The sequence below is a fragment of the Pristis pectinata genome, chromosome 8, assembly GCF_009764475.1.
Source record: "Pristis pectinata isolate sPriPec2 chromosome 8, sPriPec2.1.pri, whole genome shotgun sequence".
Taxonomy (NCBI): domain Eukaryota; kingdom Metazoa; phylum Chordata; class Chondrichthyes; order Rhinopristiformes; family Pristidae; genus Pristis; species Pristis pectinata.
Genome location: NC_067412.1, coordinates 20,830,121 through 20,858,089, shown reverse-complemented (window position 1 = coordinate 20,858,089; position 27,969 = coordinate 20,830,121). Strand labels below are relative to the sequence as shown.

General features: G+C 38.9%; 1 protein-coding gene across 6 annotated transcripts in view; it reads right to left on the bottom strand.

Annotated features, from left to right (window-relative positions):
- iqck (IQ motif containing K) overlaps window positions 1-27,969 on the bottom strand; it is a 78,335-nt gene that overhangs the window by 23,056 nt on the left and 27,310 nt on the right. For 3 of the 6 annotated variants that reach the window (XM_052021357.1, XM_052021355.1, XM_052021361.1), the window contains exons 4-7: window positions 26,774-26,871; window positions 19,426-19,478; window positions 19,094-19,171; window positions 11,058-11,178 (exon numbers count right to left, since the gene is read on the bottom strand). In XM_052021357.1, the coding sequence (XP_051877317.1) occupies window positions 11,058-11,178; window positions 19,094-19,171; window positions 19,426-19,478; window positions 26,774-26,871 (350 nt within the window). Of the gene's footprint in view, window positions 1-8,301; window positions 8,399-11,057; window positions 11,179-19,093; window positions 19,172-19,425; window positions 19,479-26,773; window positions 26,872-27,969 lie in introns of those variants that run through there. The other 3 variants (XM_052021359.1, XM_052021356.1, XM_052021360.1) reach the window with 2 other exon arrangements.

Sequence of the window (27,969 nt, the reverse complement as noted above, 5' to 3'; positions counted from 1 at the left end):
CTCTAAGTTTTCCTTCCTTACCAATCTTTCCATTGTTCTATTCTCTTTTTATATTCTGTCCAATCTTCTGGTCTGTCATCCATCTTTTCAGAATGATATGTTTCTCTTTCAGTCTGATACAAGCTTTAACTTTATTAGATAACTACAGGTAGTAGATCCTCCCCTTTAAATTTATCTTTCTTGAAGCATACATTGCTAAAAAAGTAATCCTCTCACCCCTGCCGACTGCTCCTGATGTTGACTTCCCTCTGCTTAATGTCAATGATGACGACCCTGCATCAGTGAGCCCTGATGTGGAGTCCAGAGCCGAAACATCGACACACCTTTTGCCTCCACAGATGCTGCTTGACCCACTGAGTTGTACCAGTATTCTGTTCTTTTCTATAATTCAGCATCTGCAGTTTCTTTTTATTACAGTGATCATATTGTTTAGTTATGTACATTATCACATTGCACAAAAAGAAATATAGAATTGACAATCCACTTTTGATTATGTTACTTCAACTTTATGTTTCCAGGGTTATGATCTGGTTATGGAATAATACTGCAAGGGCTCCAGGGCAATATCAGGATCCAACAATGCATCAGACGGTGCACATCAATACAGCAGTTTATAATTAGACAACTTATGTGAGCATGCCTTGGATCTAAAACAATTTTCTGTGAAGTACAAGGTGAGTTAGTAATGTTATACTGGCAGTCAATGTGCTTCATCTAAACTTGGATCTTACATAAAGACACAAAGTGTAACACTAAACTTCCAGAAGGTTGTTTAGGACAAGGACTTTTTCTTCTCAGACTAGCATATGGGTTACTTTTCTGTTAATGTACTTGGAAAGATTATCACCAACAAAATTACATTTTGGCTGCAAACATTCTTCTTCCCATCTTATTCCTCTCATTGAATTTCCATTACCCATTGGTGCTAATGTCCCTGCTTAGGCTTCTATGATGTAGAGTGCAAACCTAAATAACAATGGAAAGCATAAGCACTGGTGGTTATATCTTAATTAAAATGCATTTGGAACTTTGTTAGCCACTCTAAATACCCATAACCATTGACATTTGGAGAACTAATATGGAAAGATATTACATTATAAATGACTGAAAAATGTTTGAGCCCAGAGATTTTGATGTTTTTATACACAAATTCTAAAAAGCATTTGAGCCAGCTGATAAGATGTTTGAATGGTCCAAAAGTTCTTTTATGTAAATTATTTACTTATGTAAAAACAAAGAGATTATGTTACAGCTTTACAAACCACTGAATAGGCCTTAGTTGGAGTCTGGTAGTTAACATAAGCAAAAGTTGAGAAGTCCTACAAAGAGTTTTCCAGCCTATTACCAGGGAAGAGAGACTTCAGTTACGAAAAGAGGCAAGAAATGGCACAACCATTCACCTTGGAACAGAGAAACTTACGAGGTGCCATAATTGAGGTTTTTGATGAAGAAAAAACTATTCCCTCTGGCACGTAAATCAATCCCTACAAGTCATTGATTTAAAATGATTATTACATAAGAACATGAAAATTGGGAACAGGAGTAGGTCATGTGGCTCCTCAAGCCAATTCCACCATTTATCAAGATCATTACTGATCTACTTCAGCTGCAAAATGGCACTATCACCACATCCCATGATTCCCTTAACACTTAGAAATCCATCAATCTCTGTTTTGAATGTACACTATTACTCAGCCTCTACAGCCACCTGGGATAGAAAATTCTAAAAGCTTACCACCCTCTGAGTGAAAAAATTCTCTGCATCTCAGATCTAAACAAGCCTATACAGTATCTTATTCTAAAATTGTGTCCCCTGGACCCCTGAACCAGTGAAAACATCCTCCCTGCATCCAGCCTATCATGATCTTTAAGAATTTTGTAAACTTGAGCTCTATTCTCATTCTTCTATAATCTACAGAATACAGTTCTAGTCTATTCAATTCTTCCTCATATGGCATACCTGCCATTCATGAACTTAACCAAGTGAATTTTCACTGCACTCACTTTATTAGGCAAGATGACCAAACTGTACATGAAACTTCAGGTATGGCTTCACTAAGCACATATAACAATTGTAATAAGACTTCCTTACTCTTGTAATGAATAATACCATTTGCCCTCCGAATCACCTGCTGCACCTGTACATTTACCTTCAGTGGCTTTTGTGCAGGCACACCCAGACCCCTTTGAACATCAACACCACCCAACCTATCAACATTTGACAAATACTCTTCTTTTCTGTTTTGCTTACCAAAGTGGACAACCTCACATTTTCCATATTAGATCTCATATGTCATGTTCTTGCCCACTCACTCAGCTTGTCCATATTCCACCAATGCCTCTTTACATCTTCCTCTCCACTCATAATCCTGCATATTTTGGTAGGAACAGTAAACTTGGAAATATGACAACTGGTCGCTTTGGCAAAATCATTGACATAGATAGTGAATGGCTGGGGTCCAAGCATCAATTCCTGTGGTACTCCACTAATTACAGCCTGCCAATCTGAGAAGAATCTGTTTATTCTCTACTCTTTGCTTTCTGTCTGAAAACCAGTTCTCTGAACCTATCATTATTTTAACTCCTTATTCCATGTGTTCTAACCTTGACTACCCTCTTGTATGGGACTTTGGAAGCAGAAATAAGCGGGCAGGTTATTATCTAGGAGGAGAGAAAATCCAAAGCACGGAAGTACAAAGGGACTTGGGGGTACTCGTGCAGGATACCTTAAAGGTTAACCACCAGGTCGGATCGGTGGTAAAGAAAGCGAATGCTATGTTTGCATTCATTTTGAGAGGTATAGTGTCTAAAAGTAAGGAAGTGTTGATGAGGCTCTACGGGGCACTAGTGAGGCCTCATTTGGAATATTGTGCGCAGTTTTGGGCCCCACATCTTAGAAAGGATGTGTTGACATTGGAGAGGGTTCAGAGGAGATTTACGAGGATGATTCCAGGAATGAAAGGGCTTACGTGTGAGGAGCGTTTGTCGGCTCTTGGACTGTACTCACTGGAGTACAGAAGAATGAGAGGGGACCTCATAGCGACATTTAAAATATTGATAGGAAAGGACAGAGTAAATGTGGCTAGGCTGTTTCCCTTGGTGGGTGAGTCCAGGACCAGAGGGCACAATCTTAGAATTAGAGGGTACAGTTTCAAAACAGAGATGAAGAAAAATTTCTTTAGCCAGAGGGTGGTGAATTTGTGGAACTCCTTGCCACGTACAGCAGTGGAGGCCAGATCAGTGGGGGCGTTCAAGGAGGAGATAGATAGATATCTAAATAGTCAGGATATCAAGGGATATGGGGATAAGGCCAGTAATTGGGATTAGAATAGTTTTCTTTTTCCCTTTCCTTGGAGCAGACTCGATGGGCCAAATGGCCTGCTTCTGCTCCCTTGTCTTGTGATCTTGTGACTTCATTGAAAGCCTTCTGAAAAACCAGATACATGGAATCCACTGTTACTTCCTTATCTATTCTACTATTCTCATCTTCAAAGAGCTCCAGTAGATTACACAAATATGATTTTCCTTTCAGAAATCTATGTTCACTATACTTAATCCTATTGTTCATTCAAGGTGATCTGTTATTAGATCTTTCATTATTGATTCCAGCAATTTTGTAACCACTGACATTATGCTAAGGTTGTAGTACCCCATTTTCTCTCTGCCTCCTTTTAAGTCATGGGGTCACATTTGCTACCACAGGAACAATTCCAGAATCTATAGATGAAAATAATAAAAACTGCCGATGCTGGAAATTTAAATATAAACAGAAAATGCAGGAAACACTCAGCAGGTCAGGCAGTATCTGTAGAAAGAAATATTGTTAATATTTCAGGTTAAAGACCCTTCGTCAGAACTGGAAATAAGAGACTCTGGCAATCTCTTCTTCTCAATTCTGATGAAGGGTCTTCAACCTGAAATGTTATATCGATTTCTCCTTCAAAATATCCTGATGACCAGAATCTATGGAGCTCTGGAAATGACAACTAAGATATTGACTATCTCTAAAGCCACCCCTTTCAAAATTCTGAAAGGTAAATGATCAGTACTTGGGATTTATCAGCTCTCAGGCTCACCAACTTCCCTAGTATTATTTCTTTTAACTAACACTTAGTTCCTTAGCTCCTCATTGTTACTTTTAAGATTTCTTTATTAGTCATACGTATGTCGAAACACACAGTGAAATGATTTTGGGTAGTTTTCTGGGAACAGCCCACAAGTGTCGCCACACTTCTGGCGACAACATAGCATGCCCACAACTTCCTAAACCGTATGCCTTTGGAATGTGGGAGGAAACCCACGCAGTCACGGGGAGAACGTACAAACTCCTTACAGACAGCAGCTGGATTTGAACGCAGGATGCTAACCGCTACACTACTTGACACTTGACTCTCTAAATATCCAACAGGTTCTGTGTACCTTCTTCTGTAAAGAAAGACACAAAATAATTGTTAACTTCCTCAGTCATTTCTTTATTTCCTGATTTGAATTTGCATGTCTCTGCATGTAAGAGGCCCATATTTGGCCTTGGTAATCTTCTCACCTTTACTTACCTATAAAGACACTTATGTTTCAGGTTGAAGACTCTACGTCAGACCAGTCCACTCTCATTTTCTATCTTGCTTTATCAATTTCTTGGTCCTCCTATGCTGTGTTCTAAAATGTTCCCAATCCTCAGGCCTACTGCTATTTCTGTCAATGTTATAAGCATCTTCCATGCATTTAATATTATCTTTGATTTCTCTTATTAGTTAGAGCTACCACTGGCAAAGAAATTAGAGGTAAGATTGAAAGAATATTTTTTCGCCTTCAGCTTGGAATTTTAAAAGAGTGTTGGACAAGTATTTGAAGATGAGGAACTTTCAGAAAGTAGAATGTATGGCTGAGTACAATTGCTTTTGCAAAGAACCAGCAGAGCCAATGACAGGCTGAATAATATCCTTTCATTTCCACAATTCTATTTAAAATATTTTAAAGTAATATGCATTTTTATGGCTGTTATGTACAAGTATGTGTGATGTAAATACCATTTAAAAAATGGGCTGGATTTTGCAGTTGAGGCCAAAGGAATAGAATTAACTATTCACCATACTTGAACTTGCCCACAGATTTTCAAGGGGATTTTGCAATGATGATTCCTGTCAACAAACTATCATAAAAACTAAAAAGCATTTAGGGATCTTAGAGAACTGGTTAAACAACTGCATATTCCCTTAAACAATAAGAACGAAGAATCATTAAATGAACAACATTGAGTCTGAACCAGGAAGTGTCAGTTAGAAAACTGAATCCAAACAGAATCAGAAAGCAAAATAGAGAAGGAGGGAAGAAATGTTGGATTGAGAGAGGAAGAGAAAAGAGACAATAAGAAGAAATTTATTTTTTAAAGTTTACGGCAGTAGTTAAAATGTGAAAGAAAGTGGCTTCATACTTGTGAAAATTATTTACCTCACCAATGAAGAGAATAAATTGAAATACAAACCATCTTTCCATATATATCAGGTAAGTAGAGGAACTTCATAAATATTCAATATGCATATTCTCGTCTGCATGCATGTGTGCACCAAGCACGTGCTCCAGAGGTTGCTATTGATTTATCCATAAATAGGTATGCATTGTCAGCCTTGCCATTATTTCTCCCTTAAAACTTAACCTGATGAGATTTAGTGGGCTATCTAAAATTAAATGGTGCAATCAATTCAACATCACCCATTCCGGTCAAGTATTACAGATTTCCTTCACTAGCTTATTTTTCATTGAACTAAATCCAGTATTCAATTTAATATTACTTCCAATTTTCATCATGCCACGGACAGAATCTAATGTTTCTTTGATAAATGGAGAAAATAACCAGATGACATGTCAGAAAAACCATCCCATTAGTGAATGAAAAGGATATTTTTGTCAATGTAATTATGAACAATAGGAAGAATGTTCTTTCCTTTATTTAATAGTGGAACAACTTTTTTCAAATTAAAATAATTCCTAATTGTATTTGAATGTCTTTATCATTTATTAAACACAACTTATTTCAAGATATAGTAATTTGGCAGAATTCACATGTTACGAGTAGATAATGCTATGGGAGATATGTCAGATATGTTCTAGAGCAACACTCACAAAATGCTGGAGGAACTCAGCAGGTCAGGCAGCATCAATGGAGGGAAATGAACAGTCAACGTTTCAGGCTGAGACCCTTCATCAGGACTGCAAAGAAAGAGGGCAGAAGCCAGAATAAAAGGGTGGAAGGAGGGGGAGGAGCACAAGCTGGTGGGTGATAGGTGAATCCAGGTGAGGGGGGAAGGTAGGTAGATGGGGGACGGGGGAATAATGTTAGAAGCTGGGAGGTGATAGGTGGAAGAGGTAAAGGGCTAAAGAAAATGGAATCTGATAGGAGAGGATAATAAACCATGGAATAAAGGGAAGGAGGTGGGAAACCAGAGGGTGGAAGGTGTGGGTGATGGGCAGATCATGAGGGTGCGGGAGGGGAAAGAGAAGGGGTAAAGGGGCCAGAGGGATAAAGGAAAACAAAGGGGGGGGTGACAGAGTGGAGTGGTTACCAGGAGTTAGAGAAATTAATGTTAATGCCGTGAGGTTGAAGACTAACTACTAAGATGGAATATGAAGTGTTGTTCATCTAATCTGCATCTAGCCTCAACTTGGCAGTAGAGGAGACCATGGACAGATATGTCAGCATAGGAATGGGAAGTGGAATTAAAATGGCTGGCCACCGGGAGATCCTGGCTGTTATGGCAGACCCTGTCACCTGGATTCACCTATCACCTGCCAGACTGTGCTCCTCCCCCTCTTTCCACCCTTTTATTCTGGCTTCTGCCTTCTTTCTTTCCAGTCCCGATAAAGGGTCTTGTCCCAGAACATCAACTATTCATTTCCCACCATGGATGGTGCCTGACCTGCTGAGTTCCTCCAGCATTTTGTGAAGGTTGCTCCGGATTTCCAGCATCTGCAGTCTCCCTTGTGTCTTAGATATTTTCTATATAGTCACTGAACTGAACTTGTATCACACAATATAATATTAAATAATTAACTAAGTCCCAAGGTGGAATGTTACTGACAATATTTACTTAACAATTGGTAGGAAAATGGAATTAATAAAATTCACAGAATGTTCACAATGAAAGTCTTCTGAAAGCAGCCAAGAGCAACTACACATGGGCAGTATTAAAAAAAGGTACATCTGCTTGTAAGTACATTTCTGTAATTAGTCTTTTAAGCTTATGTTAATGAAAGACAAATGTAAATGCCTCAGAAGCTGTTGTTAAAAGCACTGAAAATTATACATAGCAAGTGGCATCTCCAGGTATTTAAAACAAAGCCTCTGAATTGAGAGGTAGTCAAAGCTATCAATTATATTGAAAGGACACTGTCAAGGATGGAAAAATGTTCATCTCCAACGTTTATTTCTTTATATTTATATATATGTGAATATCTAGGTCTTCATATATATAGAACATTGGATGAATCAATGTCATTTACAAGGAGTGAAATATCACATTCCTGGATGCAGACAGACACAGTATTTGGGAAAGGAAATTTTAAAAAAAGTCAAATATATATTTAGACATTAAGATCTGATGAAACATTGGACCTTCCATATTTTCATCAGCGATTTTCACACAAATCCGCTTAACTAGCAGATTGCAGAATTTTAAGCTTAGATTATGTTATGTGCAAATAGATTTCCCACAATCCCTTGTATTAGATTACAAGAATTCATGCTGGAACCACGTTGCCCTCAAAATTAGCAAGATCCACACCATGAAAGAGAGCTTCTGCTAAATGCACTAGATGCCAGGCGCTTGAGGAGCGTTAACATGTAAACTAGTCCTTTTGGATGCAACGACACTAACAGATACATTTTAAATGCATCAGAATTTTTGTGAAAAATTCCTAAGGAATTTAACATAATATCCCTTTTTTTAAAATGCACTACCATTTTCTGGTTACATTCTGTTTTCTGCACTTTAAAATTGTTATTCATGGATGGAGAACAGACACTGATTAAAAATGTATATTTCAAGTCATTCTATAGTAAATTTACTTGTATTAAATCCATTCAGCCACAGAAAGAATGCAAAACCTACTGATTCAATGTTCTCTTCTGCTTTCATGAATTTTTGCTCGATTTCTGTAACACATGGCTCCACAGAAACAGCTCAACTCCAGGATGCAGTCTTTTTTATTATTTTTTTCTATTAATTCTCACTTTCTGAAAGTGTTGACTATATTTTTTTTATACTGATTATCCTCTTTAAATGTCCATTTTTCATGTTTCCTGCCAGGCTTTCCATCATAGCATGTCAAATCCAAGTCCTGAAATTCTGTCACGGTTTGAATAGTCTTCTAATGTAATCCTCATCTGAGAGTGGCATCCCCTCTAAAGAAATAGCGTAAGTGGAAGTTTTTGCACCTGACATAGTTTTCCTACAAGTTTCAGTCAATCTCCAAATAGAACTTCCAATACAAGTTTATGATTCAGTAGATTCCAGTAAATCCAAAGTTTCACTGAATTCATCCTGCTCACAGCAAGATCCATCTGTGTAAGATTCATGTCCCCATTGACAACAGTATAAACTCTTTTGACTGAGATCTTTGAATTCCTGCTCTCTTTATCCAGCCACTGATGACTGAACATAAGCTGCCCTACTTTTTGGACTAACTCACTCAATAATCTCAAACACAGCATTCTCATCAAACAATCTTTAATTGAACTGAAACAAGATTAATTATTGGTTCTAATCCTTCCCTTCCAAATTAGTATCTGTTTCCTTGCACCTATTTGTAAAGTGCCTTCAAATATTCCCTAATTACATGCAATACATTAATGTAAATTGTTTTTATTATGCTCTGGCAGCAGGCCAATTTTGGGCTCCTTATAACAGTATCCATTATATACATCATTTTACTGCAAGATGAATGCACAATATTGTCAGTCACACAATATTTATTTAAGCAATTTGTGTTAAAAGGCACTTGCAATTACTGTAGTCTCAATCTCTTTAAACCAAAATATTTAAAATACTATTGGTATAGATTAGGAACAAAAAAGGGTGTTATCACTTTGCTGGGGGCATATTACAGACCTCCCAATAGTCAACAAGAGGTAGAGGAACAGATATGTAGACAGATATCAGAGAGATGCAATAAAAATAGGGTTATGATACTTGGGGACTGTAATTTCCTGAAATATTAACTCAGATTGCCTCAGTTTTAAAGGTTCGGGGGGGGGGGGGGGTGGAATTTTTGAGATGTGTTCTCACGAGTTTTTTGACACAATATGTAAATAGACCAACGAAGGAAGGAGCATTACTGAACCTTAACTTGGGGAATGAAGCTTGTCAAGTGATGGGAGTGTCAGTGGAGGAGCATTTTAGAATAGTGACCATATACTTCAAAGTGGTTATGGAAAAAGATAAGGATGGACCAGTAAGAAAGGGGTTAAATTGGGGGAAGACCAATTTCATTAGAATAAGACAGGAGGTGGTTAAAGATGACTGGGAGCATCTACTTGCAGGCAAGCCTACATCTGCACAGTGAAAAGCATTCAAAGAAGGAAGAGCAAGAGTTCAGGGCCAAAATGTTCCTGTAAGGGTAAAAGCCAAGGGTAACCAGTTCAGAAAACCCTCAATGTTGTAGCTTGTTGAAGATTGGGTAAAGAGAAAAAAAAGAAGCATATGGCAGTGTAGGGATCCACAGACAAGCGAGACCCCTCATGGCTTTGTCAAGGGCGGATCCTGTCTGACCAATCTGATTGAAGTTTTTGAAGAGGTAATCAAGTGTACTGATGAAGGCAGAGCAGTAGATGTGGACTTCAGTAAGGCCCTTGACAAGGTCCCACATGGGAGATTAGTCCAAAAGGTTACAGCCATGGGATCCAGGGCAATTTGGCAAACTGAATGCAAAATTAGTTTGGCAATGGGAAACAGAAGACAATGATGGTAGAGAGTTATCTCAGAGATTAGATGCTTGTTACCACTGGTGTTCCTCAGTGATCAGTGCCGGGATCTTTGCTGTTTGTAATATAGGTGATTGACTTGGATATGGATGTAGGAGGTATGATCAGTAAGTTCGTGGATGACATGAAGATTAGTGAAGTCATGGACTTGATAAATGGGCTGATAAATGGCAGATGGAGTTTAATCCAGATAAAGGTGTGCTGATGCATTTTGGGAGTATTAATGAGGCTAGAGCATATACCATGCATGATAGGGTCTTAGGGAGCACTGATGAACAGAAGGACCTTGGAGTGCAAATCCAGAGGTCCTTGAAGGTGCAGAATAGATAGAGAATATGTTAGGAAGGCATATGGGATACTGGCCTTCATTAGTTGGGGCAGTGAATACAAAAGTAGGAAGGTTATGAATCAACTTTATAAAGATTTCGTTAGGCCTCAATTACTACTGTGTCCTGGGCACCATACACTTTCGGAAGGATGTGATAGTGCTAGAGAGAATGCAGTGATGATTCACCAGGATTTTGCTTGGAATGGAGTGTTTCAGTTTTGAGGAGAGACTGCAGAAGCTAGGTCTGTTCTCCCTGGAGCAGAGGTTAAGAAGGCACATGACTGTGGTATATAAAACTGTGAGGTGTATAGATAGGATAGATTGCAGGAAACATTTCCCCATATTAGCAGGAGACAAGGGGATATAGATTTAGGATAAGGCAGAAGAGGTTCAGAGGGGATATAAGGGTAGTGAGTATCTGGAAAGCATTATCTGAGAGAGTGGTGGATGTAGGGTCACTGACATCATTTAAGAAGTCTCTAGAAGAGCATTTGAATTGCTTGGGCACAGAAGAGTATGGGCCAAGTGCTATGAGATCAGATTAATGTGGATGGGTGCCCACTGGTTGGTGTGGATGTGGTGGGATGAATGGCACGTTTCCATGCTGTACATCTCTATGACTACTTCTGCAGTACAGTCATAGTCCATGTGGGTTCTACAAGCAGGAGAAAGTGTTTTCCTGCCAAGTGTAATTTCTAGGATCTGTACAAATCACAGCCCCATTCTCAAAACACAGAAATAGTGGCTACTTACATTAGACATATGAACTTCAGAAATGTAGTATTTGAAATTAGATCTACTTCTGCGTCCATTAACACTCGGATTTAAAGTCAGAATGTTCCCAGTATGGATCAAGCCAGGGTGATTGCAGTTTCTGTATCCAGTAAAAAAAGCAGTTGTGATATTATTGGATTAATCTATTTAAAGTAATGGGCAACAAACTAAAAAAATAATAAGATCATAAGAAAATGAAGTAGTAGTAGACTATTTTAGTTTACTCTTGCATTCAATAAAATCCTGGCTGATGCAGTACCTTAAGTCCACAGTCTCATCCAATCCCCATATGCCTTAAGTCCCTTAGTGTCCAAAATCTACTGATCCCAATCGTGAACAGATTCAATGACTGCAGAGCCATAGTACATCCAGAGGAAGAGAATCCCAAAAACTTTCAACAACCTGAGTAAAGAAATTTCTCCCAAGCTTAGTCCTGATCGTTCAAACCTTCTCCTAAGACTATAAAAGAAGACTTAGGCTTACATAGTGCCATTTACATCCAGGGAATAACTTTCAGATACATCCAAATATTTAAATAAAAGAGCAATTAAAATCATTCAAAATAAAAAAAACACAAAATACTTAAACAATTAAAAACATTCAACTAAATTCAATTGATTAAAAATATAAAATGTTCTTTACAAATTAATGGGCGTGTCATTTCTGCAACAAGACCATCCTGGCACAGGTTCAAAAGGCAGATTCCCAAGCATAACTGCTAGTAATTGCAGCAAGTCAGTGTTCTGTCATTAGACTCCCATGATGAGTCTAATATTGGAGCACAAGTACAAAAATCATGTACATAGCGTTTGAGTAACCAGACCATCAGCCCAGGGCCAGATTGGACACATCCCCAGGGCTAGATGAGATCTTACCCATAATGTTATAGGAAATGGGAAGAGATTGCTGGGGCTCTGATGGAGATTTTTGCATCTTCATTATCCACAGACACAGTACCAGAGGAAAGACTGGAGGAAAGCTAATGTTGTTCCTTTATTTAATAAGGATAGCAGGGATAAGCCAGTTTAACTATAGGCTGGTGATCTTTATGTCAGTAGTACGGAAATCATTGGAGAACATTCCAAAGTACAGGATTTGGGTACATTTGGAAATGCAGGCACTGATTAGAAATGGTCATCATGGCTTTGTGTGGGGGAAATCCTGCCTCACTAATTTGAGTGAGTTTTTTTGAGAATGTAGCAGATGAAGGCAGGGTGGTAGATGGTGTATTGATGGACTTTAGAAAGGCATTTGACAAGGTCCTGGATGGCAGGCTGGCCCAGATTAAGAAACATGGGATCCAAGGTGAGCTGGCAATTTGGATCCAAAATTGGCTTGGTGATAGGAGGCAGAGGGTAGTGGTGGAAGGATGTTTTTTGGATTGGAAGTCTGTGACTCGTGATGTACTACAGGGATTGTTGTTGGGAATTTTGCTATTTCTGAAACATAATAGCAACCCGAATGTAAATATAGGAGGTATGATTACTAAGTCTATGGATAACATGAAAATTGGTGGTGTTGTGGATAGCGAGGAAGATTGTCAAAGGCTACAGCAGGATATAGATCAGATGGAAAGTTGGGTAGAGCACTGGCAGATTGAATTTAATCCTGACAAGTGTGAGGTGACGCATTTTGGGAAGTCAAATAGCGGCAGACATGTACAGTAAATGGTAGAGCGCTAAGGAATGTTGATAAACAGAGAAATTTAGCAATCCAAGGCCATAGTTCCCTGAAAGTGGAAGTACAGTCGATAGAATGGTGAAGAAGGCATATAGCATGCTTGCCTTCATAGGGTAGGGCACAGAATTTAAACATTGGGACATAATGTTGCAAATTTACAAAACACTTGGGAGTTTTGTGTGCAGTTCCGGTCACATATTACAGGAAGGATGTGACTGTTCTGGTGACAAGACAGTCACCTGGATTGAAGGAATTTAGTTATGGGGAGAGATTGTATAGGCTGGGTTTGTATTCACTAGAGTGAAGGAGGCTGAAGGGTGACCTAATAGAGGTATATAAAATTATGAGAGGCATTAAGCGCGTAAATAGTCAAAATCCTTTCCCTATGGCAGGGGTTTCAAAAATAAGAGGGCAGGGGTTTAAGGTGAGACAAAGGAGCTTTAAAAGGCACCTGAGGGTTAAGTTTTATATTACACACACAGTGGTCGATATTTGGAATGTGCCACCAGAGGAGGTGGTGAAATTAGATACAGTTATTACATTTAAGAGGCATTTAGACAGACACAAATAAGCAAGACATAGAAGGATCCAGTCCTAATGTGGGAAAATGGGATTAGTGTAGATGGGCTAAAAGGTCAGCATCGACGTGGTGGCTTTAAGGGCCCGTTTCTGTGCTACACGACTCTATGACTCTAAATCTCAGTATTAGTGACCAAGTTGTAACAACCTATCTGCTTCCCTAGTGCCCTTCAGGGAAAGAAACTTGGCATCCTTACCCATTACAACACCAGGACCTCAGCTCTTAATTGCCCTTTGAAATAGCCCAGCAATCCACTCAGTTGTGTAAAATGGCTACGTTAAAACAGAAAAAGGACAGAAACAAATCAAAGATCCAGCATCAACTTAAGTGTTGATTTTAGATATAGCAAGTTTTCTCCCAGCCCAATCACCCTTACAAGGTCCTTCTCATCAACATCTGTGGACTGATTTTTAAATTGGGAGAGCTGTCCGTTGATTAAGTTGTTTAGCCTGTTTACTGGTACAACCGACACACCAGAAGTGGCAGAACAGTGGTGCACAGCCGAGGAGTAGCAACCCTAAGAGACCTCAACATCTACTCCTGCCCCTATAAAGTCACATGATATCAGGTCAAATATGAGAAAGGAAGCCTCCCCATGTTTAACACCGACTGTCCTCCCTCAGCGATGAATCAGTGCTGCTTCATGTTGATTAATATTCGCAAGAAGCACTGAGATTTGCAAGGGCATACAATGTACTCTGAATGGTAGACTTCAATGACCATTACCACCAGTGGCTCAGTTGCAATGCTACTGCTTGAGCTGGCCAGGTACTTCAAGACATAGCTGTCAGACTGTGTCTGTGGCCATTAATGAGTGAACCAATACTTGAGATAAACCTACTTTACGTCATCCTCATGAATTTAACGGTTGCAGTTGCATCTATCTATAACAGTATCAGTAGGAATAACTATAACATAATTCTTTGGAGAAAAAAAATCAGAGCTTACCACCAATTTAGCACGATCATGTGTCCCATCATATTCGCTGATTTAAAGAGGTATGTAAAGGGGCATGCCAAGAACAGGCAATGAAGCATCAGCATGGAGAACAACAGAGGGCTGCATCCATGCTAAACAGCAAAGCAGCATGCCACAGACAAAGCCAAGCAATCCAACAATCAATGAATCAGATCCAAGCTTTGCAGTTCCACCACATTTGGCTGTGAATGGTGATAGAAAAGTAGAAATATCACCATTCTCTCACCATCATTATGTCTAAACCCTGGAACTCCCTCATCAAAGGCATTTCGGTTGTACCTTAAGTGGACTGCGGTGGTTCAGAAAGGTGGCTCATCATCACCTTCTCAAGGGCATTTTGGGATTGTCTTGCTATGCATCCTAATTGTTTTTTTAAAAGTGCCAACAGAGTATAACCAACCTGTTCAGGTCTTCCACATTTGTATGGGAGTCTTGAACTTCAAGACAGGAAACTTGAACTAGTATAAATTGTGGCATTTTGGCAAGAGATCTGCTAGCATTTCTGAGAAAACTCTGGCTGCTCTGAAATTTCCTTTATCAATGTGAAACTTGGCTTCCTTCATTTTTTTCTTGAATTTTTTTTTGTATAGCGATTTCTCATTCTTAAAACAATGTCATTTCTTTTCTCTCTGCTTTATTTCAGAGATTAAGTACTCAGTTTACTTTTGGATCTGAGCCAACGGTATTCAGAAGTATTCAAGAACTGCTCAAGAGAATGTCCACTGAGTTTATCCATTAACATTGCTGTAATTTAACACCAAAGGCTTGATGCAATCACCTTAATGCCTACAGTATTGATTTCCAAATGGTAGCAAGGAGAAATCAAGTCAATAAATCTGACTCCCAAAATAACTGTGACAGATTACAAATGATATTAAAATCAATAATATTTTGAGATATGAATTTTCAAATGTAGTTTCTTTAATTTTTGTGGTTACATTTCTGATTAATTGGCTAGAGCAGGCTGAATGCCTTTCAATTAGAGGTGTTAGTGGCTACATAGTGTCCCTTTTAAAAAGAAAGTAGATAAAGTTGTTCTTTTACTAGAGAATGTCTAACTCCTTACTGAAAATTAATTGCATGCACTGAGAATATACAACTGTAAAAAGTTAGGTATGATAAGGTACGTAGCTGGTTAGTGGAAGCAGAAACAAATCCCATTTAACATTTTGAGTGGAGCTCTTCTAAGTTATAAAGGGATGTGCATTGAAAATCAAACTCCTCTAATATTATGCAATAAAGGCATTAAAGATCGGGATTTTCCCATTTATAAAAAAAACAAAATTCTATTTACCATTTATTTATGAAAAGCAACTCTGACAGGAGTTATAATAGAGAAACTTGAAATTGATTTCCATTTTTTCTTACAGTGAGCAATATTTCAGTGCACCTCCATGGTGATTCGTGATATCCTTAGCCTCATTACATACTTAATGCCAAGACAATAACATGTAACCATAAAGTTGTTTCATCAATTTTTCAATATACAACAGTTTTTGATTCACATTTCATTAGAAATACAACCCAATAATGAAAACGTGTTAAAATGACAATGCTCAGGATCTACGCCAAATTGTCCCATCTAAGGAGTTGCACCTTGTGCAAGGATTTGAGCAATGAGACAACAATCACAATCTTTTTCCCATTAAGTGCAGTAATTTCACAAATTCCACATAGCTATTAAAAGTAACGTTATTTCACATCATGCCTATGTTCCTGAAAGCAGAGGAGAGCTCAGAATCCAACCACTGCTAGAAAGCATTGTAAGGCTTGGTGACTACTAACAATAACAACAGCAGAATAGACTCAGGAGCAGGTACATCATTTCTATGGCCATTATATTCCAACAAGATATTCTGACATCAAGAGTAAAGTCTTGCATGGTGGTAGGGGGCCCAAGGAAGTCAACAAGAACCAAAATCAAGTGCCAGTGTGAAAGGAGGGAGCCAGGGAGAACACCACCCAAGGAATTAGTCATAGTGACAAGGAATGATTATGTATGGTTAAGGTTAGTGGAAGAAGCAACAAATGCTGTTTACCAACAATTACAATTCTAGTCTCACACATATGCCACTATCCCAATATTCTCTCTCTTTTACACACACACACACACCCCTTGCACCTTGGTTTTAGTTATTCAAACAAGGCAGTCACATCATAAGCACCTGTTGCAATGCGCTCACTTCTCCCTCTCTCTTTGTAGAATTGCACACAATCAGAAACTGCAACTGCAAATTGAAAGACAATCTTATCATGCCCATGGCTTAATCACATTGAAGGGAAGGTGTCAGTCATCATGAGCTTGACCACCTCAGAGGAGTGGCTAGCATAGGACTGTGGATCATTGAGGATGATGACTATATGTTTATATCTTCCTTTTCATATCTCACTTCCCCTCCATCCCAAAGCTTCTTGTCTTATTTGATCCATGTGATTTAAAAGTGCCTTTCACACCAGACCCCTCACCTTTTCATGACCAATGAAGCAATACAGTGAAGAAATTCCATTTAGAAAAGGAAGGGGAGGACATTGTAACAATGAATATGACAGCTACATCCACTTGTCCAGAAATTTTCATATTGGTGTTGGTATTGGTTTATTATTGTCACTTGTACCAAGGTACAGTGAAAAGCTTGTCTTACAAACCGATTGTACAGTTCAATTCATTACACAGTGCAGTTACATTGAGTTAGTACAGAGTGCATTGACGTAGTACAGGTAAAAACAATAACAGTACAGAGTAAAGTGTCACAGCTACAGAGAAAGTGCAGTGCAATAGGGTGCAAGGTCACAACAAGGTAGATCGTGAGGTCATAGTCCATTTCATTGTATAAGGGAACCGTTCAATTTTGTGGACAGTAGAGGATAACAAAGATACAGGATCTGCACAAGGTAAATCAAGAAATATGAATTAACAGCAGCCATGACAGGAAAAAGAGTAGCTTGTGTGCCAGTTCTCCAGAGGTCCAATTTATGCACTCTGGAAGATTCAGATGAGAACTAGGATCGGTCAGTCCAAAGACAGAGGCTGATGTATATGCTTATGGAAGTGCCTAAGTATTGATTGGCTTGCATGGGAGTCTTGGAAGCATCAAGGAGCATTGGTGGCCAGCTCCAACTTTGCACGTGGTGTAGCACAGAACCTGGAGCTCATCTGTTCTGGCATGGAACTGGTTACTAGCTTCACATCAACACACTGACTCAATTCAAGTGCCTGCTGGCAGAGGTCACAGTCTTCATTACTTCACATGCAAAAGCCACTTAGCATACATGTGCTCAGGTGGAAGTTCAGCTTCCAGTCATACAAGTTCAGCCTGGTGACAGTTTCCTCTGGATTCCACTATTGCTTGGGCTTTCAAGGCATATGGGACTGTGGAGAATGAGTTGGCTGTCTATTCTAAGGGTGTTACAGAATGTGCTTGATTTTGGCTTTCATGATTTGTGCAGAAGGGCACACTAAGTTGGCCATTAAGAGCTGATCCACTACAATGCTTGTGACAAGGGAACTCTGACACTATAATTACAGGATAACTTCAGAAAAGAACATAGATTTCCATGTGAGGATATTATGTGAGTTGGAGTCTACCTTGCTGCTGCTGAAGTATCCAAGCAAAATTTGCCCTCATCTTTCCAGGCAGTAGAATTCATTATTTCTCCTTGTAATGGGGGGGGGGGGGGGGGGGGGGCGCTTTAAAAAAAACGGCCACTATCTACTTAGAAAGGAGAACAGAGTGCAGCTATTGCATCAGAGTTGAACAGTAAAAGCTCAGGTTGTTTAAGGAAGGGGGCAGTGAATGGGAAGTGATAAAGCATTCTTCATTGCTTTTAGAGCATGTATGGAGACAATTGGAGAACATCATTTTTTGTCTTTGAAGATACAGAGAACTCTTGCAACTACAAAGTTCCTTGCAGATAGAAGAATTATTCTGCCAAGTGAGAGGTTGAGACCCTCAACGAGGCATAATCTTACAGCTACAATTATTAAATGCCTAGTCCAGGAAATTTTCTGATCAATGGAGATCCCTGTAGGTTTCTGTTGGGGAAAATGGTCAAAGGTGTTATCACTGAATGTCAAGAGAATATTGTGAGACTTCCATGATGCAGATGATTATGGACAGCCAATGGTGTCTCTTAAAAGAATGAGGGGGACCTTGCCGTTAGCCATCCTTCTCATGCTCCTGGTTGTGTTTGGAGGTCCAATAGAACTGAGGGAAACATCCAGTTTTCAAATTACAAACAGATGGCGTCACCTCTGCACTGTTCAGAACACTCCCAAATTTTAGTTGTTCCAGGTTCTGTATTCTTGACTCCAACAAGTTCAAATCCACCAGATTTTCCAAAACCTTACATTGACATGTGTGCATGAAGAGTAGACTCACCCATGTGCATGGAATACACTGTATCTAATTACATATGTGTGAATCAATTTCACAGGGAAGACATTAATTTGGTATCACATGAAGATTTACGTTAGCCCTGCATGCTTTATGTGTTACTGAAAATTAATTAATGTAAATGGGCTAAAAGATCTCAAGTGCATGTGGTGTGCGCTTTCAATGCAATGCAGAGAAATCATATACCAAGTGATTCAATTTCAATGCCGAAATATTCCTAGATTTCTTTCTCCTATCAACCAAAAGTAATGAAATTAATGGGAAATCAAAGACTTGTTTTTATTTGAGGTAATCTTGTGTCAAAACTACCTGCTGGCTTTAGAAGAGCCTGTCATTTACAAATGGAAAGATGCCTATTTTTAATAGGCTGATTAAGTACTTACTGATCCTGAAGCCAATTTTTAACAAAGGGAATTTCAAAGAAGGCAATGAATTTCTTGTCAGACCTGCTTTGATTGTTGCTATGAAATGAAAAAAATATGAATTAGTTTTAATTATAATTTGTTTTACTTTTATCTTTAAATGATCGATAATATACTTTACTAGAAACAGATGCACGTTACTTGGGGAAGTAAAGAACAGCATATTTTAAATTACCACTTACATCTCTGGCATAAAAACATAGCACATATACCCTTAAGTCCAGAAAACTATGGCTACTTGATACTTAATATGAAATAAATTGAAAGAGAACTGCTACAACACAAGAACTTACTTGTACAACCATTCTGCCAGAAAGTCGCAAGCATTGAACTTAGTCCTTTTTCTCTATTAAAAAAAAAGCAAAAGCAAGACTTTAAAATTATTAAATGGCATGCATTAAGGATTGTAGAACTCTCTCCTGGACAATTGTTGGGAGACACATAGTGATCTGAAGCTGGAGAAGGACAACAAGCAGCATTAAAAATGCCATGGAAAAAATAGTAAAAATAGCAAACACTCCTATAATCTTAAAGACTTTATTGTGCCCCCAATGCATTATTTAAACCAGTTAATTTTTTCTCCAGAGTTTGCCTCCACTAACTTAATCAGAAGTTTGCAGGGGAACAGCACAGTCCATGGGTGCTGTTGTACAGAAGAGTGGTGGGTGGGGGGCAACAAGTCTGGGAGAGCAATAATGGTAGGGGATTCTATTGTCCAGTGCCATAAGCTAGTGAGTATAGAAACAGAAGGATATGTCAGATGTATGTTAAGTTCCTGGATCATTGGGACCATTTCTGGGGGGGGTCTGTACAAGCAGGAAGGGTTGCATCTTAATCAGAATAGGACCAACAAACTTGCTGGGAGGTTTGCTCGCATTATTGGGGTAAGCTTAAACTGTGTTGGCAGGGAACAGGGTCTCAAAGTATTTGTTCATTTGGAGAAGTACAATCACTAAGAGAAGAAATAATTAGTAAGTCCAGTAGCCAGAACAAATAAGTGCACATCAAGGAAATTTAAAACTATGTTGCATCCATTTTAGTGCAAGGAGTAACATTAGTAACATAGTTGAACTCAAGACCTCAATTAACGGGGGGGGGGGGGGGGGGTGCTGGGTGGCATCTATGATAGGGTTGTTATCACTAAGACATGGTTGAAGGAAGGGCAGGGTTGACAACCCAAATCCCAAGTTATAGAATTTTCAGGCAAGACAGAGGGGGTAAAAGGGGAGGAGGGACTACACTGAGTCAAAGATTGGATTATTTCAATATTGAGGGAAAGTATCCTAGAAGGCTCCTCAAACAAGGCCATATGGGTAGAGATTAGAAACAAGAAGAGTGTTGTCACTTTGTTGGGGGTGTATTACAGACCTTCTAACAGTCATCTGGAGATAGAGGAGTGGATATGATGGCAGATGTCAGAGGTTGTACTGCGGGTTTTTAAATCCCAACTATTAACTGGGATTGCCATTATGTTAAAGGCTCAGAGGGGACAGAATTTTTGAGGTGCTTCCATGAGAGCTTTTTGAGGCAGTATGCAGATCAATGGGGGAAGGAGCATTATCATACCTTATGGAGTCTTAGAGTAATACAGCATGGTACAGGTCCTTCAGCCCAACAAGTCCATGCCAACTACATTGCCCACCCAGCTAGTTCCAATTTCCAGCATTCAGCCCATATCCCTCCAGGCCTCACCCCTCCACGTACCTATCCAAATGCTTCTCAAATGATACAAATGTATCTGCCTCAACCACTTCCTCTGGCAGCTCATTCCATACACTCACTACCCACTGCATGAAAAAGTTGCCCCTCATGTCCCTTTTAAATCTTTCCCCTCTTACTTAACTCTATGCCTCCTAGTTTTGTACTCCTGGGGAAAAGACTGTTACCATCTACCTTAAGTATGCCTCTCATAATTTTAAACACTTCTACAAGATCGTCCCTCATTCTGCTGCGTTCCAAAGAATGAAGACCTAGCCTGGCCAACCTCTTTCTATAACTGAGGCCCTCTAGTCCTGGCAACATCCTCGTAAATCTTTTCTACACTCTTTGCAGTTTAACCACATCTTTCCTATAATAGGATGACCAAAACTGAACACGGTATTCCAAGTGCAGCCTCACCAACAACTTATACAACTGCAAAATAATGTCCCAACTCGTATACTCAATGCCCTGACTGATGAAGGCCAGCATGCTAAATGCCTGTTCTACCTGTAATGCCACTTTCAATGAACTATGCACTTGTACTCCTAGGTCCCTCTGTTTCATACACTCCTTAGTGCCCTACCATTCATAGTATAAGTCCTACTCTGGTTTGACTTTCCAAAATGCATCACCTCACGCTTATCTGTATTTAAATCCACTTGCCACTCATCGACCCACTTCCCTAACTAATCAAGAGATCCCTGTAATCCATGATAACCTTTTTCACTATCAACAACATCTCCTAATTTTGTGTCATCTGCAAACTTGCTGATTAAGCCTTGTGCTTTCACATTCAAATCATTTATATAAATAATGAATGACAAGGGTCCTAACGCCGACATCTGTGGCACACCACTTGTCACCAACCTCCATTCTGAGAAACAACCTTATCACCACACTCTGCTTCCTACCTCCGAGCCAAATCCTACCAACTAACTCGCTTTCCCTAGATTCCATGAGACCTAACCTTGCAGACCAGCTGTCATGCAGGACCTTGTCGAGGGCCTTGCTAAAGTCCAAATAGACAACATCCACTGCACTACCCTCATCTATCCTTTTGGTTAACTCTTCAAAGAATTCTAAAAGATTCGTCAAACACAACTTCCCACGCACAAAGCCATGCTCCATACTCCACAAAGCTTCCAAATCAGATTCTGTCTATCCAGATGCTGGTAGATCCTGTCCCTCAGAATTCTCTCTGGTAACTTTCCCACCACTAATGTCAGGCTGAACAGCCTGTAGCCCCCTGGCTTCTCCTTGCTACCCTTCTTAAACAACGGAACTACATTAGCCACCTTCCAGTCATCAGACACTTCAATAGTGGCTAATGATGAAACAAATATCTCTGCAAGGGCCTCCGCAATTTCTTCTCTCGTCTCCCACAAAGTCCGAGGATGTATTCAGTCAGGCCCTGGGGATTTATCCACCTTAACTTAAGGAATATAGCTGGTCAAGTGAAAGGAGTGTCAGTGGCAGATTATTTTGGAAATAATGACCATAACTCTGTATATTTTAAAACAGTTATGGAAAAGAACAGGAATGGATCAATTATAATGGTCTTAAATTGGGTGAAGGCCAATTTCATTAACTTAAGGGAGGACCTGGCAAAGATAGATAGGAGCATCTACTTGCAGGTAAGTCTACATTTGCACAGTAGGAAGCATTCAAAGGAAAAATAACAAGAGTTCAAGGCCAACATGCTTTGGTGTCAGACCTATCATGAGTATAAACAGTGTAGGGAGGTTATCAAAAGGAAATCACTGGCATACAGAATTAAGGTAAATCTAAAGGTGTTCTATGAGTATATTAAGGGCAAAAGAATAACCAGGGAAAAAGAAGGGTCCATTAGAGTCAACAGGTGAAATCTTTGTGTGGAGCCAGAAGGTATAGGTAAGGTTCTTTTCATCAATATTCACAAAAGAAACATACATTTTAAGTTACAGAATTCAGTGAAGGAGCAGGTGAAAGTCTAGTGCAGTTCTCCATAAATAAAGAAGTTCTACATGCCTTGTTGGGCTTAAGAGTGGATAAATTCCCAGGACTGGAAGGAATTTATCCTAGATTGCTGCAGGAGGCAAGGAAGAGATTTCTGGGAGCTCTCGTTGAGATTTTTGTATTTTGAGATTGTTGAGATATCAGATGAGAGGACAAAAAACATGGTCCCCTTTTTCAACAAAGGCAGCATGGAGAAGCCTGGTAACCATAGGTTTGTGAGCCTAACATCAGTGATAGGGATGATACTGGAAAAAATCTAAGGGATTGGATTAATGGTCACTTGGAAAGGCAGGGACTAATCAGAGATAGCCAACATGGTTCTGAGTAATGCAGATCCTATCTGATCAATTTGATGAATTCTTTGAAGTAATAACAAAGTGTATCAATGAAGGCAGAGCAATAGATGTGATTTACATGGACTTTAGTAAAGCCTTTGATAAGTTCCACATGAGAGACTAATTCAAAAGGTTGGGGCCCATAAGATCAAAGGCAAGTTGACAAATTGGATGCAAAATTGGTTTGGCAATGGGAAATAGAGGGTGATGGTGAACAGATGTATTAATGATTGGATGCTTGTTACCATTGGTGTCACACAAGGATTGGTGCTGGGACCTTTGCTGTTTGTAATATACATGAATGACTTGGATGTAGATGTAAGAGGCAAGATAAGTAAGTTTGCAAATGACACAAAGATGGGCAGATCTGTAGATGGTGTGGAAGATAGTTTTAGGCTGCAGAGAGATATAAATATTTTGGTGAAATAGGCTGAAAAATGGCAGACAAATGTGAGGTGATGCATTTTGGGAGCACTAGTGAGGCTAGGATATATATTATGAATGGCAAGGTCTTAGGGAGTATTGAGGAACAGAAGGGCCTTGGAGTTCAAGTACAGAGATCCTTGAAAATGGCAATACAGGTAGATAACATGATGAGGAAGTCATATGGGATACTGACCTTCATTGGTCAAGGCAACGAACAGTGAAGTAGGGAGGTTATGTTCCAACTTATAAAATCTTGGGCAGTTCTAGTCACTATACTAAAGGAAGGATGTGATAATGCTGGGGAGGGTACAGAGGAGATTTCCCAGGACGTTGCCTGGGATGGAGCTGTTCAGATATGAGGATAGATTGGAGAAGCTAGGTCTGTTCTCCCTGAAATGGAGAAGGTTAAGAGGGGATATGATTGAAGCATATAAAATTATGCGGGGTATAGATAGGGTAGACTCCAGGAAACATTTTCCCATATTAGAGGTAGGTAAAACTAGAGGGCATAGGCTTATGGTAAGGGGGAAGAGATTTAGAAAGGTTATGAGGGGGACCTTCTTCACCCAAAGAGTGGTAAATAGGTGGAATGCACTGTCTGAGATAGTGGTTGAAGCTAGGTTGCTGACAGCATTTAAGGTGTGTTTAGATGAGCATTTGTATCACTTAGGCATTGAGGGCTATTTACCAAGTGCTGGGCAATGGGATTGATACAGAAGGATGCTCACTGTTTGGCATGAATGAGTGGCCTGTTTCCATGTGGTACAATTCTATGATTCAAAGATTCTAAGTCCACTTATCGATCATTCATGTTGATCGTATTGATATTGATCATACATATTGATCATGTATGAAGAGGACCTTTCTAACAAGTCTTTTTTAGTTTAAACCTGTATTTCTTAATACTGCTCTTGCAATTTAAATGTCATAAAATTACTTTCTCCATACCAATAAATCTGATTTGACATGATACCCTTCCTGACATTTTCCATCAGTCTTGAAAAGCCCATTTTTTTTTCAGTTTTTCCTCATAATCTCTTGGGATCATTGAATGTTATAGCACAAATAAGACTTAATAAATAAAAGAGAAGCCGAAAGACTAAAAAATTGTGGTGGAAAACAATGCTGTAAGAATACACCAGCAACCCCTGTGATGCATGGGATGTTGGGCCCAAAATTTTGGTCTGGAAGTAAAATTAACTTCTGCATTCTCTGGCTTGGGCAGAAAAAGTGACCAGAAAAGGTGATCAGAATTAGAGGAAGGGAAATGGAAGATTACCTGGACGATACTGGAAACAGGATCAAGAACAGCTTCTATCCTGCTGTTACAAAACTCTTGAAGGGATCTCTTTTACGATAAAGATGCAACTCTTGATCTCTCAGTCTACCTCGTCATGGTGCCTGCACTTTATTTGGCCACCTGCACTGCCCTTTGTAAATGTAACACTATATTCCGCATTTTGATTTTTTTCTTCTTTTGGACTACCTTGATGTACTTACATATGGAATGATCTATCTGGATGGCAAGCAAACAAAAGTTTTTCACTGTATATTGGTACAGTTGACAATAATAAACCAATTACCAACTATCAATCCCTTCACCATTACTTATGTTTCTTTGGAGACCAGGAAGCACATAATACAGAACACATTAATACATATGATTTGAACATGATTGTAGATTGATGATTTCCATCCAGCAGTGATCTTTCAGAAATATCCCTATTCACCTCCTTGCACTTATACAGCTAATTTTCACTCCAAATGATGTAAGAATTTCATGTTAACAGTTTATTTCAGTGGAAAACAAGTTCAAGAGAGATATAAAATTGCTTTCCATGTGTTATAATCCATTTTCCCCAGCAATACAAGTTAAAATGATCTGCATTTTAAGAAAGAGGACAAAAGGAAATTGAATTATTTCTGTGGCAAGCAGAGGAATTGTGCTTGAAAAAATTGTGCCTGTGGATCTGGAAATCTCTGGCTCAATTGGAAAAAAAAATGGCAATGAGGTAAAAATTAAAGGAAATATCTGCACTATATATACATTGTTGTTTTCAGATATCTCACTCAGATTAGAATGAAAGGGAAACAGTTGCATAAGCACTCAAGGTTTAGAAACATGATACTAAGGAAGCACCACAAATACCCCAGCACTATTTTGTCTAAAGTAAAAAGTTCATGGGATAGGATATGATACATTGTTGGTTAGTCATTTTAAATATTGTTCCCTTTGTAAATTTAATTTGTAGAGATTAACAATTAATCATTTTTTTTCCTGTGGAGACTACATTTAATTATAAATGCTAACTGGTGGACGACAACTCAAGTACTCAATAGTTGAGTACAAGCCAAATGATAGTAAATTATTGTGCCAAGGCTATACGTAACTCCAATTTGTTTCATTTATTAAATAAATTTCATCAGCTCTAATTTAGACCAGTATAATTCTAAAATTTCCTTCCTAGGGGAGCAGAAACAATGCCGTTTGACTTCTCTCATTGTGCTTAAACTATACTTCCTACTGGCAAAAACTGGACAAAAGACAAGCTACGAGTGGGATCACACAATGAGAGGCCAAGAAGGGTGGAGCAAGAATACTAACTATAGTGTTCCGTAGCTCTGGAAAGTGAACTTTGATGGAAAGCTGGAAAACCGTTGAGATAACGTTGCTGTGTTTTAAGCAGGCAAAGGCCACAGTGATAAAATAAATAGGGTTTGTTTTATTCTGGTTTCTGATGAATCTACATCAAATTAAAATAGAAACGCTGAACCAGAAAGATGGAATGTAAGCCTTCAAATAAAAAGTTGGTCCAAATAAGTTGTAACCCAACATGATGGTATGAAAGTGCCTTGCTTATACTTGCAAAAATGTTATTAAAGGATAAAATTAAAATATGCAAATTAGTGGGAATTTCAATTAGCAATTAAGTGGACTGCTGATTTCTAACACATGACAGATTAAACCAAATGCTAAGCAAAAGCAAAACAATTCTCGAGCAAGGATGACGAGGGAACAATTGATTTGCATCACCAAAATGCATTCATGTTGCAGGCTGGCATTCAAAGAATGCCACTGGTCTCTGGTAGAGGAACTAAGACATAAAAAGTATGTTGGGAAAGATAACATTAACTTCCAAATTCATTTGCTGTAAATATCAAATGACTGTTAAATATCACTGACCTCGAAGCATTTCTCCTTTTTAGCTTGTGTAAGGGTTTCAAACAAGCCTGGGAGAAGCACAGGGAATACGTAGTGTTCCAAATATTGTCTTGGAGAACCTTCACAAATTATGACCAGAAAAGAAAATCAGAAACAAAGAAATTGATATATTACAATAATCCTAAACTTAATGCAATATGCTGTTTAAAAAGTTAAACATTTCATTTAACTGAACGTTTAATTGGCTACTATTGATGAAAAGGTCACAGAAATATTGGGTATGCTTTGGCTTTAATGATAATAAAAATCAGAAAGTCACTGTGGGTTAATCAAGGAATTTAATTCAGCCAAAAATTCCAATCAATACTTTATTCCAAATTCAACTGTTAAGCATTAAGAATAGGAAATGTAGGATGAAGAGAGCTATAACCAGCACTATGGATGGAAGAGGTGATAAGAGAAAAAGAAACGAGAATTCTTTTCCCTCAAAAGTATCTCAAAATTAATTAAAGAATTTGTACTTGAATGGGCATGAATGATGGGAAGGGGGCTTCATTGTGATTTCCTCATACAATGTCACTCTATGAAATCGCCTGCCAGTGATTTCATAGATACACATATGCAGGGTCACAACCCGAAACATTGACCATCCCTTTGCCTCCACAGATGCTGCTTGACTCACTGAATTCTTCCAGATGTTTGTTTTTTGCTCCAGATTCCAGCATCCGCAGTCACTTGTGTTTCCAGCAAATATTATGACCATTAGAGAGGTTGGGAGGAGAAGGCAGCAACAGGAAGTATTAAACAGGAAATGTTTACCTACTTTGGACCTATTATAATCGTGCAACATTCCTGCTCTATCGTATTACAAAATCATTCATTCTATTTTGATTCTTCTGTTATATGCATAGTCAGTGTGGGAAAAAGTTGTGCTGAATAGAAATACAATTAAATCCTTGGCTCAGTGGAAACATTCTTATTTCTGAACCTAATGTTTGTTGATCTAAAACTCGGTTGAAAAATTGGGCATAATCCTTACCTTAGTCTGGAAAGACCTACCAGAATGCTTCACAGAAGCAACAGAAAACAATAATTGACTCAAACCAGAGGAAGAATTTGGGCAGATAATCAAAAGCTTGGTCAAAAAGGTGGACTTTAAAGAATGGAAGGGAAGGGAGGAAAGAAAATAAAAGATATTAGAGCAGGGAGGAAAGGAG